Below are 18,533 nucleotides of genomic sequence, written 5' to 3' on the forward strand. Positions count from 1 at the left end.
CACAATGAGAGTTTCAAGACGCGTATCACACAAGCCTAGCCAACAATGTTATACATCATACTTGAAAGGAAGCAATAGAAAGTCTCTTGTAACTACAATAAGGGCATACACAATAACAGAGATACTGAAATTTTCTTTTTATAAACCTAGCAATTCATACTTATCCAGCAAGTATGTCTCATCGTTAAGATACTTCACGTCAGACACAGGACGTTCTCCCATAACACTAATTCTATACGCATGTCTGATAACCGGCTCGCTAAAATCTACACATGGGGTATGAACCGTGGTGGCATTATTCCATAATACAACGGTATTTTCACTCCATTGAATTCTCACTTGGAGATCATGAGCTTTTTCAACATGATCATACAAGAAATTTAACAAGTAATCTGATTCTTCGTGTTTTAGTTCCACGATTTTCCGGCCAAATTCCTTGTTCAAGTACAATGACTTTTCCTTGGTTACTGGGTTTTGTCTAATGAGAGGATGGATGTTGGCCTCGGGTTCCCTTCTGGTAATCCCACCGGCTCTCTTATTAGCTTCAGCTTGTTCAATCAGAGAATGAAGAACATGTAAACCTTCTAATCTCTCTTGCATGGCAGGACTTAATCTCTTGTATGCCTCCACACAGTTGGCAAATAAAGTATCACCTCCAGACTCAGGTAATTGAAGGCATGAAAAAAGTGTAAGTTGAAGACCATTAAGGGAATAAGAACAGTCGGAATGCCACGAAATACTGTTTGTACTTGATCTGAATGGAGTTTCAATTTCTTCTTGTGTTGCCCCTCTAAAAGTTATATGCATTTGTGGGAACCCTTCAGGAGATCCTGATGTTGGATGAATGTGTAATGGACCAAAATATTCCGCAAACTTGATGGCAAATTCCGGTCCTTTCGAATTGAAATCTTGATTCCTAAATGCAACAACCCCTCTCTCGGCTACAAATCTAGCAAGGTCGTTTTTGGCTTCATTTGTCAATTCGGATAATTGGATCCCACTCACTTCAGACCCAAATCTGGGAGTTAATTTCTTGACTTGATAATCGCCATCTTTTGGGAACAAATTAGACAATTTGGAATCAGCAAGCAATCCTTGATCGTAATACTTTTGAAATTTATACGGAGGGAATTTCTGAGAAGGATTCCACGTTGGTAAATATTCTGGATACTTTGATAAATGTTGGTTCTTTTCACTCACGGTGAATGCCCCATTCTTGGTTTTGCTATTATGGGCAGTTTGGAATTGAGAAGCGTCGTATTTATCAACAGCAACAGGAGCCATTTTGCTATGTTAGGTTTCAGGCATAAACTTCGAAGAAGCAAGTACTGCTTCTGCTATTTATAGTATGTCCGTATCGGTGAAGTGGGCCGATATGCACCATTGTATAGAATAGCTAACGAATATTTTAGGTATGCGAGCCACAGTTTCTCCACGTTTGTGTGATTGCAAAATTTCGCATTTCTTTTGGATGTTGGATAAGAAATTTTTTTTAGCTTAGCGAGCCACAATTTGATCCGTAGGTTGTAAGGCATTCTCTAATCTGTACACTAAATCATTCAAATAAAACTGTGGCATAAAAAGAAAGCATCCGATTTGACCCTCCTTGCTGGTTGTTTGATTTTATGCCAATCTGAGAAGAAGTGACAGAAGCTAATCCTCAATAATCTTATCTAATCGAGTCACAAGATCAAGAAAATAAGGATTTTGTAAAGATTCTCTTATCATTGCTCTTAACTCGCTGTTTGTAAGCTTCTTCAAATCAGTAAGCTCCTGAAGTGGGAGGTTTGGTGTTTGAACCTGAGGAGCAATGAAGGGATGATAGATATTTGTAGGCAAAGCTGTAGATATTGCAGGATATGTAAATTCAACAGGGGCAGGATATGTAAATTCAACAGGGGCAGGATAACTAGATACAACTTGACTCGGTTGTGTAGAGCCAATATCTTGAACTCTGATATTTCCTGTTCCAAATCCAAACTCATCATTCAATTTCAGACAACATGTTTGAAACTCAGCATCGCTCTCCATACTAATTTGAAATCGCTTAATGATCCGTCCGTATGCATCACATTGTTTAACTCCAATACATGGTGACTTGGAGAAAATTGATGTAAAACATTTATGAGTCTGGAACAACTTGAATTTGTCCTTCTTATGTTAGATTTGGAGTTCTGGTAATGTTTTTCATTTGTATTACTTACTAAAGAAGTGCCTCTCCACATAATTGTCACCATAATCTCATCTGGCTGTTTACTGTCCACAAGAAAATTGATTGAAAGATCACTTCTCTGAGGAAAGTGAAACCAAGTCAGGTTCTCTTTATAAACAGAATACTTTGTTATATTGAAATGGGACACTTTAGAAGACATAGAACCTTTGTTGATGTTATGGGCTGGATTTGCAACACTTTTTTGTGGAGAAAATTTCAGGGCGAGATTTCTACATAAATTAAGTATTGTCTCCAGGAAACAAACAAGATTGATTATGTAGACAAGAATTGTTATCCACCTTTATTGTATGTGTCTAGCCCTAAGAAGTGGACCTTGGCCTATAATGATATAAGAGTTAATATGGGATTTTCAAATCTAAAAATAGTTAGTCGAAGGAGAATACAAATCAATAGAATTAAAACCAAACTTAAGGACGTATGACCTGATTCATTTCTTGAGGTTTTATACAATTAGATGGTGTGTACTGTCCTCATTTAGTTCAATCTGGTGATTGTTGAAAATATACTTTTCACTATCACCAATATTATCATCTAATTTTCCCTCGCCTTGGGTAGTAGTCACGTAAGCAAAAGCTTTGCTGGTAACGGTTTCATAAGTCTGATCTCCTCCATTATCATTTACAGTAGTATGTATGATGAATGCCCTTAACGTAACTATCTGTACAGGGCAGGTCTCAAGTTTCTATGGCGCAAGACTGCTAACTCGACTGGTAACAGTAACAGTGTTGGTGTCAGTTAAGGCTGCCGTTGTTGGCTTCACACAATTGGCTGCCATTGTGGTACTCATCAGCTCATCATCCATGGTTGTTTCAATTGATCTAATTGTTTCATTTTTCCATGTAATTTCCTATGTCAAGGCTAAAAGCTACTGTGATATATGGGAGGCATCTGATAATGTTCCAAGTTGCAAAATTCTTTATTGCGCAGATATCCCAAAATCTCGAAAATAAACATCTCCCAGACCAAAAAAAAAAATAACAAATTAACCCCATGCTAATTCATATTATCGATGTTTCAAATACTATCCTGTGGTTCCAATGGAAGCTGCCAATTAGGAATTGGTGAAGAAAATGATATAGACCAGAATTCGCTCGTTCCTGCTCTTTTTGAAGGAGAGACTTCTGGTCAAATTGCATATAAGCCAAAGAAAATAGTATGTGGAGGAAATCATACTATGATTCTCTTTGAGAATGGGGACTTGTATTCCTCGGGGGATAATACGTACGGACAATGTGGATATACTGAACAGATCAAAAGTGGAATATTCCAGAAGGTCCCCGGCCAATGGTTAGATGCTGCCTGTGGTTGGGAATATTCCATTCTAATAAATAGCAATAATCAAGTATTTGTTTGTGGAAAGGGTTTAAAAGGTGAATTGGGATTGGGAACTCTGGTCACAGAAACTCATTTGACTGAACTATTTGCAGTATCTGGTAAACATATAATTAAGGTCAAGTCATGTATGAACCATACTATCTTGCAATGTAATGATGAACTATGGGGTTGGGGTAGTTGTAGAAAAGGTCAATTGGGCACTGTGGGCAATGTCAAAGTATTGTATACACCTACTAAATTACAGTTTGAAGGATTAGAGAATTGTGAAATCGTTGATTTTTGTCTAGGAAGAGAATTTACAATTATTCAAACAAAGAATAAGTTGTTGAAATTTGGCAAACTCATACTTGATTCATTGCCAGAGGTTCCAGGTTCCGAAGTGGGTACTATGTGGTCATCCATTCACTTGTTCAAAGACAGGACAATCAACTCATTTGGAAACAATAGTCACGGTCAGCTTTTCCCAAGTGATGATTCCGTTCCAGCTGAAAGGATGAGTTTGGGAAGCGAACATGGATTAATACTAGCTAATAATGTTGTTTATACTTGGGGTTGGGGAGAACATGGAAATTGTGGAGTCCAAACCAAACGGCCAGCAGACGATGTTACGTTTGATTACTTGAATGTACTATACAGTGGATCACACAAAGTAGTTCTTGTAGGTACAGGGTGTGCTACTAGTTGGGTTGTAATAGAAATCGATTAAAAAGGAAATGTCACGAAGTATCTTTCCCATATTCATCTAATGCGTTAAATATGATGCAAATAGACACCAAAATTTCTTGCTCAAAGATGGAAAATATGTTCGACGTAGTTAATATAGGACGATAGAACCATAATCAGTACATTTATTGTTGCATTGCAACCAGATGACCCTGCTCGACTTCCCTGTAAACAGAGAAAAAGAAGTTTCTTGGGCATATCTGAAAACATTCACTGATCAACTTCCTTTCTCATCCATGATGATATATTACACAAGATAATGAAACAATTCCCTTGTTTCTAATACCATGTTCATATACATTTTATTGAGCTTTTGGTTGCTTAGATAAAAAAAAAGAAGCGTATAGATTTTCTAGAATATTCAAGGCAAAAAAAAATTCTCATCTTCTCGCTACGACGTCCGGGTAAGCAGACCCTTTTTTAAAATCAGGTAAACCCGCATTTAAAAACACACCCTTGTAGCAAATGTCAGGTGTATGCCAATATTGGACAGTCAATACACACAATGAGTTTATTTGGGGCTGTATGTTCGGGCAGACCCATTCAAATGGCCCAACAGGTTGAGAATACAAAGTATGTGATTACCATACCCAATGCATCCAACGTCTCGTATATTACAATATTCCTACTCCCAAATTCCTCATTCACAGATACAAATTATACAGCATTGGTATATTTCCAATTGCCCAATAGTCAAGAATATAAATTACTTGGAGGCATTGGCCCCAATAAACCTTCTGCTATCTATAAATTGAACAACAATGCTACCAAAGTCAACAATCAATCTGATGAAATAGACATGGATATGGGAGAAGGACCGGTTGATTCGGCTGATACTACTACAATAAACATTGGAATATCAATTGAGCCTAGTGAGCTCGCTAGTCAATTGATTGAGCAGGCAAAAGTCAGTCAAACTTCTGCTTTGGTTGTTGCACCCAAACCTGTCCCTCGTGCTCCAAACGATACAGCGCAATTGGCCAATAAGATTGTAGGGCATGCATATAACTTTTTGGGTAGTTTTGTAGACACATCAGGTAAGGTACCTATAAAAGCATTTGACAATTGGTGGGATAAATTTAAAATGAAATTGCAAAATAATCCAAATTTTTTGGAAGAATTGCAAGAGTAGACAATTAGAATATTAGTTTGGTTAGCAACTGAATACATATTGTAATTACAACTGGTTTAAACCCCGAAACATACAGAGATAAAGTTTGGCTCGTGCATAGCATTGGCTGATCTTACGCGCAGGAACGTAACGTAACCAGATAGTTTAGGGAGGGATCAGCTGCAAGATTTGTTGGCTGCCATAATTTTTTTTTCCACTGATCCAATTGATATGAGACAGATATGGAACAAAGTGATCTCGGAAAAAGGACCATCATTAGCACATCTGCAGATGAGACATGTGTGATGCTTTTTTTGTGCCTTTCTTCCAGGACGGCAAACGCAATAGTTCAAAAAGAAATGTGTGTCCTTATTGTTGCACCACTTGGCAAAAGTGATGACCATATGACGAGGGGGATCGGGGGGGTTTGAATGGCATGACGTAGGATCACACGGAGAAGTGCCATAGTTTCTTGTTGCCATCACCCCCGAGCTCCACAGTTTGTTACACTAGTTAGCCAGGTGATCTCGGATATGTATCTCCTTGGATCACGTGCTGTGGCGTCAGTAACCGAAATTTCTTTTTTCAGTTCCCGATTTGCTTTTGTGTCACGTGAAATTTGTCTATTGTAAGGCGAAACCCACACCATTCGTTACAAGTGGCACAAAAAAACATTCCATCGCATCCAATGCCCTAAACAGAGCCAAGCAGCGCCATAGTTAGCGAAAATATTTTTTTTTCTTTTTTTTGCCCTACCCGTTTGCTTAGTGAAGTGTTAAAATTATAAATATGCTTACAAATCCAGCAGCAACAGATTTATTTCTGTTTTCTCGTTTAACATATCAAATCACACAAGCGATACCAGCTTACTAACTCCGGTTTAAATTTCTTGCATAGTATAAAAGTCCAACCTTTTACTCTATACGTCCATACCAAGTTTCGATTTTTCATCACAGATATCATTCAACTTTTATCTTATTTTCAATTCACTTAATTTTTACACATAACAATAATGACCATTGAATCTGAAGCTCAATACTCCTTCGGTACCAAGGCTGTACATTCTGGTGCTCCATTAGACCCAACCACCGGTGCTGTCATTGAACCAATTTCCCTTTCCACCACTTTTGGTCAATCTGAACCTGCTAAGCCATTGGGTATTTACGAATATTCCAGATCTGCCAACCCAAACAGAGACAACTTTGAAATTGCTGTTGCTGCTTTAGAAAACGCCAAGTACGCAATTGCTTTATCTTCTGGTTCTGCCACCACTGCCCTTGTCATTCAATCCTTGCCAGTCGGTTCCCACATCATCTCTGGTGGTGATGTTTACGGTGGTACTTATAGATACTTCACCAAGGTTGGTGACACCCACGGTGTTCAAGCTGAGTTTGTTGGTAACTTGGTTGAAGACTTGAGTGGTGCATTGAAGGAAAACACCAAGTTGGTTTGGTTGGAAACTCCATCTAACCCAACTTTGCAAGTTACTGATATCGCCAAGGTTGCTGAAATCTTGAAGGAACACGAAGCCAAGACCGGTAACAAGGTTTTATTGGTTGTTGACAACACCTTCCTTTCTCCATACGTTTCCAACCCATTGAGTCACGGTGCTGATGTTGTTGTCCACTCCGTTACCAAGTACATTAACGGTCACTCTGATGTTGTCATGGGTGTTTTAGCCACCAACAACGCTGACTTGCATGAAAAGTTCAGATTCTTGCAAAATGCCATTGGTTCCATTCCATCTCCATTTGACTCTTGGTTAGCTCACAGAGGGTTAAAGACTTTGCACTTGAGAGTTGGCCAAGCTTCTGCTTCTGCTCAAAAGATTGCTGAATACTTGGTTCAACACCCAGCTGTTTTAAAGGTTAACTACCCAGGATTGAAGTCCCACAAGAACCACGATGTTGTTTTACGTCAACACAGAAACGGTTTAGGTGGTGGTATGATTTCCTTCAGAATCCAAGGTGGTGCCAAGGGTGCTGCTCTCTTCACTTCTGCCACTAAGTTGTTCACCTTGGCTGAATCTTTGGGTGGTATCGAATCCTTGATTGAAGTTCCAGCCGTTATGACCCACGGTGGTATTCCAAAGGAAGAAAGAGAAGCTAACGGTGTTTATGATGACTTGGTTAGAGTTTCCGTTGGTATTGAAGATACCGAAGACTTGTTGAAGGACATTGAACAAGCCTTGGAAAAAGTTTCTGCTTAAACGGTGATGTTATTGTAGAAAGTTGTATGTATTATTAGTCGGGCATGATTTTATAGTTAATTATTTAATCAATAGAGCATTTTTAATTTGCAACCATTTTTTGTTTTTTTTTTTTCGTCAGATCGCGCATATGCAGGATCATAATGTAAAGCCACATTCGTAGATTTCCTTGGGACTATAGATGTATTCATACGGCTAGAGCTTTCATTGAGACTATATAAGTAGCATAAGGTCTCTTTATAATTGTATGCAAGGCAAGAGTTTTTGCTGTTGGTCAATATGTGATTCATATCTAGTTGATGCAAATGTATGTGTACGAATGCAAAATGAAGTTTTCCCCCAACCAACGCAATTATATTACATTAAACACTTCTTGCATATATACTACTACAGACTTATAACGAGCTGCCTGGAACTATATTTCAGTCTGTTGTAGGTTCCATTTAGTTAGTTGTGTAGTTTATTATCTTTATATTTTTGAACATTTGTGCACGACCATCTGACGTGTCCGGTTTCAAAAAAAACGGACTCCCGCAACTATGGGGTTAATTATAAAACCTTAATTAAACCCTTCTATAAGGTTCTTTTTTGTTTTTCTCAGTAAACAAAACATGAAATCAACTTGGCTCTTATCACTTGCACTTTATCTTACAGCAAGCACCACAGCAGCAGCACTTAATAATAGACAAAGTCTTATCTGTCAAAATCCAAACGACCCCCTAGACTGTTATCCCCGAATTTTTCAACCTAGCTGGGAGTGGCAAACTATTAAACCCGGACAAGATATACCCCCTGGATTACACGTACGATTGAACATAGACACTTTACAACGAGAAGCAAAACTAATGGATCCTAACGAGAACTCGGAAAGTAAAGAACAACAAGCAGGAGTGGTTGTTGTTGAGTCTGAAGAAGAGGTTCCACCATCTAAGCAAGAACAGTTGATACAAGAGGCTATAAGAAAACATAAATCAAGTGGCCGTTCCAAAGTCAATGTTCACGATTTGAACAATTTTGATGCTGCTATGGAAGAAGCAGGACAGTTTGACGTTGGCAAAGATGTTGAAAGGTTTAAGCTTGCATTGGATACCCTTGAAGATTTAAGTCATGATATTGAGTTTGGAGTAAGGATAACCAGAGATGGCCCTACCACGAAGAATTTAATCAAAGTTGCTACTGCATATCAAGACACAGACGTCACTGATCAAATTTATAGAATAATCGGTGCTTCATTGAGAAATAATCCCGAGGCAATTAGAAACTTGTTGGATGATGTAGACGATGTTTATATCCGTGATCTATTTAAACAATTACACGATTCAAAGGATGTTATCCAAAAACGAGTTCTTGGTATTATTCAAGCATTGGCTCAAGATTCGTCTTTTGCCAAACAGTATTTCACATTTGATCATAGTTACGGATTAGACGATATTGTCGATATCTTTCCAAGTTTGGGACCAGAATCAAGAATACGAGCAGCTAACATCTTGGAAGATTTGCAATTACATGATACTACAGAAACTAAGCGAGAAGAGCAAGTACCAGAACAACAATTCTCGCTGTTTATTCAAAAGTCATTGATTGAAAACAAAGTCATTGCCGACCAAATGAAAACTTACTTTACAAAATTAGTAGAGTTACATAAAGAAACTCCTTCACTTCAGCCATCCAAGGATTTCATAAGCTGGTTAGCTCAAGAAGTGGAATTACGCAAGGAAAACACCAAAAGAGACGACTATTCTCAACATGAGAAGGACTTTGATAGAGAAATGTTAATTGCTAGACACGAAGTGTTTGGCAACCCTATGGGATTAAGAAAGGCTTTTGCCGATGAATTATAGTTAATTTTACAATAATAGTGATAAACATCTGAATGTAGACCCCGTATATTTTTGGTTATACAAAAATCATTAAATGTGCTTTAAAAATACATGACAATATGGAATGAATATGAATTTTCTTTTCAATTTGTTTAATCGAATAAACCGAAACCCATGTCATCGTCGGATTCTTCAGCAGCTTCTTCTGGAGCAGCTTCTTCAGCGGCTTCAGTAGCGGCACCAGCGGAAGCACCACCAGCAGCAGCAGCTGGAGCACCAGTTGGAACAGAGGATAACTTTTCGTTACCTTGAGCAATTAATTCTTCAACGTTCTTACCTTCAACTTCGGCGATTAACTTTTCAACCTTGTCTTCTTCGACTTCAATGTCAGCGGCAGCTAAGACGTTCTTGATGTCTTGAGCAGATGGGGTGGCGTTACCGGCGTTAACCAATAATAAGTAAGCAGCTAAGTATTTCACTAGAGATATGTTAGTATAAAGATCATTTCATAATTGAATGGAGGGGGGACGTTTATGCTCATAAAGTTTTACAATGTTATTACATTATCAGCCATTATGTTGTTGGATGTTGTTTGATCATTCTCATTAACTTCTAAAACTAATGTGGTGGTGGTTGTTTAATGTAGACTTTTCATAGTGAATATTCAGTTGACAAGGTATACTAGTATGACATTATCCAGACCTTCCTTGGTCTGTTTCTTAAATCTTCTATTTATATTCACTCTAGGAACCGTATTTCCCCATCCATATCCTCTGTTTCTTCACATACTTGTTAAATATTAATTACTATGACAAGATAGGTAACCTGTTGTTAATGGTTAAGATTTGATATATCATTTTTCACCACCGCGAGTACCATCATACAAATTTTTTTCCAATCGAAGGTAGTGTGCGACTAATCCGCTATTAGGGCTTTCACCCTGGAGATGTTTTTTGCACGTGATTGAATTTTCTTGCAACCTATAGCTGCACCATATATCATTCTTCTTAAATGGGGAGGTACGCCTTAGAAAGATTTATATGAGATGCTTACTCAAGGAAAACGTTTGAAGATTCTAATATAGTGCAATGTGCCTACCAGCACCTGTACACTCATGTTTTGTTCGATAGAGAATTTAGCATCTATACTCCCCCATATGCCAGTATAAGACACTTTAGCCAACACTCACTGTAATCCGGGGATGTTCAAGGTATAAGTTCTTAAGTAAAACATTGGATTGTTTGAATTATTAACTGTATATCTGAGATCTTGCTGTCTCTTTTACGAGGCCTTGTTGTTCAATCATTCAGTAAGAAGCCTTCATTGAATCTACTTCCGCGTTAATAAATCACTTAACTATGTCTGTAGTTTATATTTTATTATTTGTTTATCATGTATTCTATCCAGTGGTTGCAATACGAAAGGGTTCCATCTTTGGCAAATCTTGGCGGTTTTGTGCGCAGCTATTTCCCGATATCGCGCAATCGACCGTATGGAGTGATGGAAGACTGACCAGTCTACTGAGATAATTTTATCACATTCCTGGAAGTATTATGATTTGGCTTCCCTACTAGCTGCGTGTCTCTTGTAAAGGAATATATAGCTTACGATTTAATGATGACTCGGGATATTACCATATCTGGAAAACTGTGGAGGCGGGTTTCCTGCACATAATTTATATTGTTCTGCGAAGTCAAACATTATCATGATTATTAATGCATCATCGTCAACACCAGCCGGTATCACTCGTTAATCTCCCTTCGCACCCCTCTAAAAGCCATGTCCCCTAAGCCATTCCCTGAATTATCGCCTGAGAATGAAGTCGAATTGACTGAGTCTCTTTTACAATGGTGTCTTGGTAATGGGTTAGTCATGTATCCCCCAAATTTCAACAACTTCAGTGCTAACAACTCCCCCATCACTTTATTCCCTACTCCCTTGCCTAAATCAAGTTTTACAACCGCTCAAGAAATACAAAAATTGTACAATGAGTTATACATAAATGTGGTGACAAAAGAAAAGACATGGTTAGTTGATATATTGAAGGAATTATCCAAGTATGACGCCGATTTCACAGGTAAGTTATTTGAAGTTTATCAACAGCTGCTCGACAAACATGGACAATTGGTCCAACCCTTGAGTTTAGGGTTATTTAGATCAGATTATATGGTTCATAGTGACAGCAACGAGATTAAACAAATTGAATTCAATACTGTGAGTGTTTCGTTTGGGGGATTGTCTACGAAGATTGGTGAATTGCACAATTACTTGAATAGCAGTGGTGCGTATGACCAAGCGCATAGTTCCAAGTATTATGAAGACAAAGAAATCCCCATTTCAAACTCAATTGAAGAATTGGCCCACGGATTGGCAGATGCTGATTTCCATTACAATGACAAAAAACAAGATTCAAAGACGATCGTATTGTTTATTGTCCAACCAGGGGAAAGAAACTGTTTTGACCAAAGACATATTGAATATGCATTACTTAAAAACCATGGGATTAAATCGCACAGACTTACTTTGGAAGATGTGGGTGAAAAGGTGGTCATCAAATCAGACAAATTGTACATTAAATCAACTTTGGATGAAGTATCTGTGGTTTACTATAGATCAGGTTATGCACCAAGTGACTATGATATCAATCCAGACAAGACTTGGTCCGCAAGATTATTGTTGGAGAAATCCATGGCAGTTAAATGTCCTTCGGTATTAACCCAATTATCGGGTGCCAAAAAAATTCAACAGATATTAACCAAGAAAGAAATTGTTTCTAAGTTATTACCAAATTCATCCACTCAAGATATTGAGAAAATATTGTCTACTTTTGTTGCCATTTATCCATTGGACGATAGTGAGGAGGGGAAACTTGCACAAAAGTTGGCATTTGAACATCCGGAAAGATTTGTATTGAAGCCCCAACGAGAAGGAGGTGGTAATAACATTTACAAGGAAAACATTCCCGGCTTTTTAACCAGCCTTGATAAAAGCGAATGGGGAGCATATATTTTAATGGAAATTATAAACCCTCCTAACTATAAGAACAAGATTATTAGAAATGGAGAAATCTTCCATGAAAATATTATTTCTGAATTAGGTATATTTGGGACAATTTTATTCAATGAATCAACTGGGGACATATTAACAAACAAAAATGCTGGTTGGTTATTAAGATCTAAATTTAGCACTAGCAATGAAGGAGGAGTAGCTGCTGGATTTGGATGCGTTGACAATATTTATCTTTATTGAAGTGGATCAATGCAACATTCTTCAGCAGAAGTTTCTCTTGCTTTGGTTTTCCTTTCAATGTCAACGGCCCATAATGCAGCACCTATCGTATTCGTAAATACAAGAAATAGATTAATTACAGGAATTAGTTCTAATATCAATGCCGCAATTCCAAACCCCATGTATTCAGCTCTATGAGCTCGAAAAATATCATCTTTTTGTCTTCTTGTATATCCTTTCAATTGGAAGTATCTTTGATGCCCTTGTAAGCCTCTTGAACCTGATTGTATTACAATAGTGAAGACTGGGCCAATAACTGGAATGAAATTAAGAATGAATATTGCAACTGCTTTGGCAATTGTATTGGGTAGTGAAGAAAGATCAGGTAGCATCAACACGTACCTTACAACTCTAATGTATAAAGGTACGTTACCAGCACGTCTAATCTTAGCCATTAATACTACATCATCAGCAAATTCTCTACTTAAAACAGCATCATAGGCAACTCTTTGGATATGGGGCATAAGGAAAAGGTTGACAATCAAAAGGGAAAGTGCCCCTGCTTGCAGGAGGATAGAGTACCAGGCGGCAACTATGCCAAATGGACCCATTAATAGTGTATATATTGGCGCCTCTATGGGGAAAAGTACAATAAACAGACATGAATAAATGACTAGGGTTAATCCAAGTTGAGGTATCATTATTGTTAGATAGTATGGCCAAATTGGAGGATTAATAACGAAGTAGGAAAGGCCCTGAATTGAAAGTGTTAGAAATCAATCAATTGAATTGGGAAACGACGTTGAACTTACCCAAAGGGCATATACATATGTCCCTGACAGAAGTATATCCCCTGGAAGCAGAAATATCAGAGTGTACATTAGTGGAAGGAGTGTCCTTGTGGCGGTTAGTAAAAGGAAGAAAAGTTGTTGCAAAAAAAAAGAAAAAAAAATGTACCAGTTAAATCAATACCAAATACAAGATTTCAGAGAAGGTTAAGAATTGGAGAGCAAATTTGGGAACAAACATTGGATATTCTTTTGCGATATCTAATAAATAAGGTATATAGTATGCTAAAGTTGAAATCACTAGGTATTTTGGATAGATCTTATGTATTACTCCAAATCTTGTACTATATCTGCATATCTTTTAACTAAATTCATACAAAATTAGGGCTAACTGTGAAACAGAAATTGACGACTATAACAACTTGGTTTCTGTTTGATAGTCAAAACAGTAGTTAAGTATTTCATTAAACTAAGTTTTGGTAGGTTTTAATAACTTTCACAGAAAGGTATTATCCCATCAAGACATGTTTTCTTGTCCTGATAAGAAAAAAATAATATTTCAGTCGAGAAAAATATGAAAAGTTTTTTCAAAAAAACAGGTCCCTTGGCCCAGTTGGTTAAGGCGTGGTGCTAATAACGCCAAGATCAGCAGTTCGATCCTGCTAGGGACCAGTTTTCTTCTAGGGCGTGTGGCGTAGTTGGTAGCGCGTTCGCTTAGCATGCGAAAGGTCTCCGGTTCGACTCCGGACTCGTCCATTCTTTTTTTTTTTATTATTTTTGAAGCAGAGGTGTTGCTTATTGGTTTTTGTTTTTGTAGGTGAGGATAGTGTACATTGGTTTAGCTACATGTTAGATTAAAAGATTATCGTTAAAATTTCGTTTATTAATAATATTTTTGTATTTATGTACAAGTAAGGCAACGAACAAATGTTACGAAAAAACCATTCATTTCCTTCGATAGAGAGGGTGGATGTTCTTCCATTTCTCTAAAGTTTATATCTTTCAACTCTATTGAATTTCTTTGCATTCTTGGCGTTGTTTCTAGTACCTTGACCACGAACAGGATAACCCAAGGCATGTCTCATACCAACATAGGACCCAATTGATCTCTTCAACTTGATGTCGTTATTGATCTTCTGTTTCAAATGGCCCTCAACTAATAGTTCCGAGACTTCTTTGTTAATGTCCATAATTTGGTTTTCTGATAATTGGTTGACTCTCATTTGAGGATAAATTCCTACCTTGGCGCATATTCTGGCGGCGGTGGTGTACCCGATCCCAAAGATCCCCTTCGCAAGTCCTATGGAGACTAGCTTATTGTGCTTGATTGGTTTACCGAAGATGTGTACAACCATAATGCTTTATTGATGAAGGTGGTATTGGATGTTTAAGTTTTTCATTCAATTTTTTTTTCTATAGTCAAAGAAACATGCAAACAAAATATTACAGGTTGAAACAAAATGTAAAATCATATCCAACATGTAAACCCCAATGACCCCTGTCAAATCAGTCATCAATAGCTAAAAATCGCTTGGTGTTCTTTTTCACAGCATAGTAATTCACAACCGTATACTATTTTTTTTGTTGGTTTATTAGAATATAGATAGACAGAATGAGTTTTATGCCTCAGGGGTCCAACCCAGAAACAGCCTCATTCACATGTAACACCTGTGGAATCAAGTTTGTCAGTGCTGAATTACAACGGCAACATATGAAGACGGAATGGCATAGGTATAATTTGAAAAGACGAGTTGCGCAATTGCCTAGCATAAGTTCGGAAGTGTTTGCTGAGAAGATCTTGAATCTGGGCCAGTATAAATATGAAAATGGTCGTGAGAATGAAGACGAGTATGGGTTTTATGTTGCTAATCGAAAGAGAAGATCTACTAATGGGAGACAGATTACTAAGAAGTCGTTAAAATCCCAACTGAGGAGAATCGGAAGGGGTGCTTCTACCCCTGTTTCACATCATGAGATAGAAGCAGATAATGAGGAGGATGAAGAAGAAGAAGAAGAAGAAGAAATAGACGGAGTTGATCATGATGAAGTTAGTTCGCAATTTTCCCAGTTTTCATTAGACGACCATGATGAGTATCATGAAGTTGAATCGGTAGATACTGGATCTGAGTTGAATTATACAGAATCAGACTTTACTGATTTGGAAGGGGAAATATTGTCTTCAGAAGAAGATAGCGATTTAGAGATCTATGAAGAGGAGGCGGAAGATATTGACGAATCTATGGAGGAAGCAAAGGCTATTCCAATAACACACTGTTTCTATTGTGGTCAGAACAATCATGAAATGGAAAACAATATCAAGCATATGTTTAGTAAGCATGGGTTATACATTCCCGAGAGATCCTTCCTTATAGATGTTGAAGGTTTGCTTAGCTATCTTAGTGAGGTAGTTTCCCTTGATCATGAGTGTTTGGTTTGTGGATTTGAAGGAAAAAATCTTGAGAGTATCAGACAACATATATCGTCCAAGGGACATTGCAAGATCCCCTATGAAACCAAGGAAGAGAAGTTGGCAGTTGCTGAGTTTTATGATTTTATGGACCACGACGAAGAACAACGACAACACGCGAAGGCTCCATCAAAGAAGCATGTTGGATTCAGCGATGATCCCCTGTCATCAGCTGTGATAGTTGAATACCTTCCGGCAGAAGAGGATAACGATGAAGAGTTGGAACAAGGTGGTAATGGAATCAATGATAATTATGCTTTGGTTCAAGTGGATAGATCTGGAGTTGAGTTGACTACACCTACCGGTTCAAGAATAGGTCATAGAACAATGGCAAGATACTATCGTCAGAATATCCCCTTGCCAAGAGAGCCGACCCAGGGACAACAAACTCAAGCATTAGTGGATCGAAGATTTGCTTCTGGACTTGATGTGTACCAAGTTACTAAGCAAGAAAAGGAGATCAGAAGAGCTGAACAAAGAGCCAAGAATGAGAAGGAGAGAAGAACAAAGTCATCTAAAGCTAATTATCAAAAGCATTTCCGTGATGAAATCTTGGGTACCTAGATATAGCCTGGTTAATGTTTTGTGCAGTTCACACGACTATATTAAAAAATAATTTTTTTGTAGAACTTTGTAGAATCTTCTAACTCTCCTGTGTGGTTTATTTTTTAAGCAGCCATGCAGCCAGAAAAACTAATCCAATTTTCTCTTACTACCAACACAACTGATTACATATTTACTTACGGGTTCTAGCCATATAACAACTATTCAACTCACTTATGCTTTTACACAAACACACACAGACATCGATCAAATTATATGGTTAAGGAAACTCATTTATACGACATTTTAGAAGTGTCCACCGCAGCATCAACCGAAGAGATATCCAAGAATTATAAACGACGAGCCTTGAAATGCCACCCCGATAAAACTAACCATGATCCACAGCTCACCGAACAGTTTAAGGAAATGACAAGGGCGTATGAAGTTTTGCGCGATCCCAACCAACGAACGATCTATGACCAGTATGGAGAGGAGGGATTACTGGGTGTCGTTGTTGATGAGCCTCAACAAGCACCAGCAGCAGCAGCAGCACCACCACCAGTGCCACCTAGAAGAAGATCGGCGTTTGCCACCGATATATTTTCACAAGTATTCAACGATATCAATAGTATGTTTTCACAGGGCCCCATGTTTGAGTTTAGTGCTACTAGTGCCCCAGGGTCTGGTCATCCATTCATGTCTACTACTACCAGTACCAGCACCATTTTCGATGGAACACAGTTTTCCAGCTCTGCATCTGGCTCTTTTGAAAATATGAAGAAAATAGTCGAACCTTGGGGAGAACAGGAGTTTATGCGCGGCGAAGACATTCACCATACATGCACCGTCAATCTTGCTGATTTAGTATACGGCAAAACAATCAAGTTACAGTTACCCAAAAATAGTAAATGTGGAGTATGTCAAGGAAATGGTGGATTCAATCCCAAAACATGCATACAATGTCGAGGAACAGGGAAGATTAAAACAACATTTTGTAATAGGTTTTCTCGATTCCAACAAACCGGAAGTTGCAAACCATGCAATGGAACCGGGATATTCACGCACTATAAAGATAAATGTCCAAATTGTAAAGCTACCGGTTACATTCAACAGTCCAAGTTGATTAAAGTTAATGTATACCCGGGATCTAAAGATGGCGACAGGATAATACTTCCTAGTGAAGGAGATGAAGGAAGGAATATCATACCTGGGGATCTCATTATTCATTTACGACAGAATAGACATCCGTTTTTAGTAAGGAAAGGACATGATTTATTTATGGATCACGAGATTGATTTAAAAACTGCATTATTGGGTGGTGAAATCCAAATACCAAATTTCATCAAACAAGGCCAATTATTAAAAGTTTATATAAACGTGCATGGAATTGAATCGGTAAATAATAACGATTCGATCCAACAGGGGGAGATTGTGGGAGTGATCAATTCTGATGAGCCCAAGATTTTGAAAGGTTTAGGAATGCCAATAAATGAAATGGTTAAAGGTGGAGAAATCATTGAGAATTTAAATGAAGTAGAGGAAATGAAAGAAGTGTTATTCGATTTAAGACGATACAACCGTGGTAATTTGTATATAAATTTCCATGTTAAATTACCAAACATTGGCGATTTCTCCCAGATGGATTTGTTGCAGCTCCAAAGTATTTTGCCTAGCGCACAACCAACTGGTGAGAATGGTTCCGAAATTATTGAATCGAATCTTGCGAATTTACCGGGGAATCCTAGGATATACAAGAGTGTCAGTCCGACAAAGTCTAGTTCTGGTGATATAGATATGGATATAAATGGTGGTTCATATGTTAATGGGAAACGAAGGAGGTTTTAACATGCTGCAGACATGTATTTGACAGAGACCATTCTGTCTTATTTATTATGATTTACGTTACTTACAATAGGTTTATATTACTAGGGACAGTTTGTTCTAGACATAATATAGATATGATCTAATTAAATTTGTAGTGTTTTCGCAGCCTTGGTGGGGATGGAATGGGGTAGGGGGATTTGGGGTCTGGCAAATGCGCGCACATTTTTATCTAACGAATGTGATTCATATTGT

General features: G+C 37.9%; 12 protein-coding genes across 12 annotated transcripts; 7 read left to right on the plus strand and 5 right to left on the minus strand. All coding sequences in view use genetic code 12, as the record gives it.

Moving 5' to 3' along the window:
* Window positions 1-20: 20 nt before the first annotated feature.
* On the minus strand, window positions 21-1,495 carry SPAPADRAFT_148020 (uncharacterized protein; the record flags this gene model as incomplete). The annotated part of the gene is made up of 1 exon (XM_007373384.1): window positions 21-1,495. One exon carries the CDS (start codon window positions 1,282-1,284, stop codon window positions 139-141), a length of 1,146 nt encoding a protein of 381 aa, XP_007373446.1.
* A 158-nt stretch (window positions 1,496-1,653) lies between these two features.
* Window positions 1,654-2,031, minus strand: SPAPADRAFT_48968 (uncharacterized protein; the record flags this gene model as incomplete). The annotated part of the gene is made up of 1 exon (XM_007373385.1): window positions 1,654-2,031. One exon carries the CDS (start codon window positions 2,029-2,031, stop codon window positions 1,654-1,656), a length of 378 nt encoding a protein of 125 aa, XP_007373447.1.
* A 1,206-nt stretch (window positions 2,032-3,237) lies between these two features.
* On the plus strand, window positions 3,238-4,610 carry ATS1 (Ats1p; the record flags this gene model as incomplete). The annotated part of the gene is made up of 1 exon (XM_007373386.1): window positions 3,238-4,610. One exon carries the CDS (start codon window positions 3,243-3,245, stop codon window positions 4,272-4,274), a length of 1,032 nt encoding a protein of 343 aa, XP_007373448.1.
* Window positions 4,611-4,761: 151 nt separating this feature from the next.
* SPAPADRAFT_59235 (uncharacterized protein) lies at window positions 4,762-5,855 on the plus strand (the record flags this gene model as incomplete). Its single annotated transcript, XM_007373387.1, has 1 exon — window positions 4,762-5,855. One exon carries the CDS (start codon window positions 4,797-4,799, stop codon window positions 5,421-5,423), a length of 627 nt encoding a protein of 208 aa, XP_007373449.1.
* Window positions 5,856-6,240: 385 nt separating this feature from the next.
* Window positions 6,241-7,700, plus strand: CYS3 (cystathionine gamma-lyase; the record flags this gene model as incomplete). The annotated part of the gene is made up of 1 exon (XM_007373388.1): window positions 6,241-7,700. One exon carries the CDS (start codon window positions 6,415-6,417, stop codon window positions 7,609-7,611), a length of 1,197 nt encoding a protein of 398 aa, XP_007373450.1.
* Window positions 7,701-8,176: 476 nt separating this feature from the next.
* RPP2A (ribosomal protein P2 alpha) lies at window positions 8,177-10,286 on the minus strand (the record flags this gene model as incomplete). Its single annotated transcript, XM_007373389.1, has 2 exons — window positions 8,177-9,909; window positions 10,221-10,286. Coding segments are annotated over 2 exons (327 nt in total).
* On the plus strand, window positions 8,213-10,242 carry SPAPADRAFT_59237 (uncharacterized protein; the record flags this gene model as incomplete). Its single annotated transcript, XM_007373390.1, has 2 exons — window positions 8,213-9,909; window positions 10,221-10,242. One exon carries the CDS (start codon window positions 8,223-8,225, stop codon window positions 9,450-9,452), a length of 1,230 nt encoding a protein of 409 aa, XP_007373452.1.
* An 879-nt stretch (window positions 10,287-11,165) lies between the features above and the next one.
* Window positions 11,166-13,360, minus strand: SPAPADRAFT_148043 (uncharacterized protein; the record flags this gene model as incomplete). The annotated part of the gene is made up of 1 exon (XM_007373391.1): window positions 11,166-13,360. The coding sequence occupies one exon, from the start codon at window positions 13,358-13,360 to the stop codon at window positions 12,674-12,676; it is 687 nt and encodes a 228-aa protein (XP_007373453.1).
* On the plus strand, window positions 11,211-12,680 carry GSH2 (glutathione synthase; the record flags this gene model as incomplete). The annotated part of the gene is made up of 1 exon (XM_007373392.1): window positions 11,211-12,680. One exon carries the CDS (start codon window positions 11,211-11,213, stop codon window positions 12,678-12,680), a length of 1,470 nt encoding a protein of 489 aa, XP_007373454.1.
* A 953-nt stretch (window positions 13,361-14,313) lies between the features above and the next one.
* SPAPADRAFT_59244 (mitochondrial 37S ribosomal protein uS13m) lies at window positions 14,314-14,816 on the minus strand (the record flags this gene model as incomplete). The annotated part of the gene is made up of 1 exon (XM_007373393.1): window positions 14,314-14,816. The coding sequence occupies one exon, from the start codon at window positions 14,800-14,802 to the stop codon at window positions 14,434-14,436; it is 369 nt and encodes a 122-aa protein (XP_007373455.1).
* Window positions 14,817-15,001: 185 nt separating this feature from the next.
* SPAPADRAFT_59247 (uncharacterized protein) lies at window positions 15,002-16,521 on the plus strand (the record flags this gene model as incomplete). Its single annotated transcript, XM_007373394.1, has 1 exon — window positions 15,002-16,521. The coding sequence occupies one exon, from the start codon at window positions 15,060-15,062 to the stop codon at window positions 16,476-16,478; it is 1,419 nt and encodes a 472-aa protein (XP_007373456.1).
* Window positions 16,522-16,625: 104 nt separating this feature from the next.
* Window positions 16,626-18,421, plus strand: SPAPADRAFT_59248 (uncharacterized protein; the record flags this gene model as incomplete). Its single annotated transcript, XM_007373395.1, has 1 exon — window positions 16,626-18,421. The coding sequence occupies one exon, from the start codon at window positions 16,734-16,736 to the stop codon at window positions 18,300-18,302; it is 1,569 nt and encodes a 522-aa protein (XP_007373457.1).
* Window positions 18,422-18,533: the final 112 nt, after the last annotated feature.

The sequence above is a fragment of the Spathaspora passalidarum genome (assembly GCF_000223485.1).
Source record: "Spathaspora passalidarum NRRL Y-27907 unplaced genomic scaffold SPAPAscaffold_2, whole genome shotgun sequence".
NCBI lineage: Eukaryota > Fungi > Ascomycota > Pichiomycetes > Serinales > Debaryomycetaceae > Spathaspora > Spathaspora passalidarum.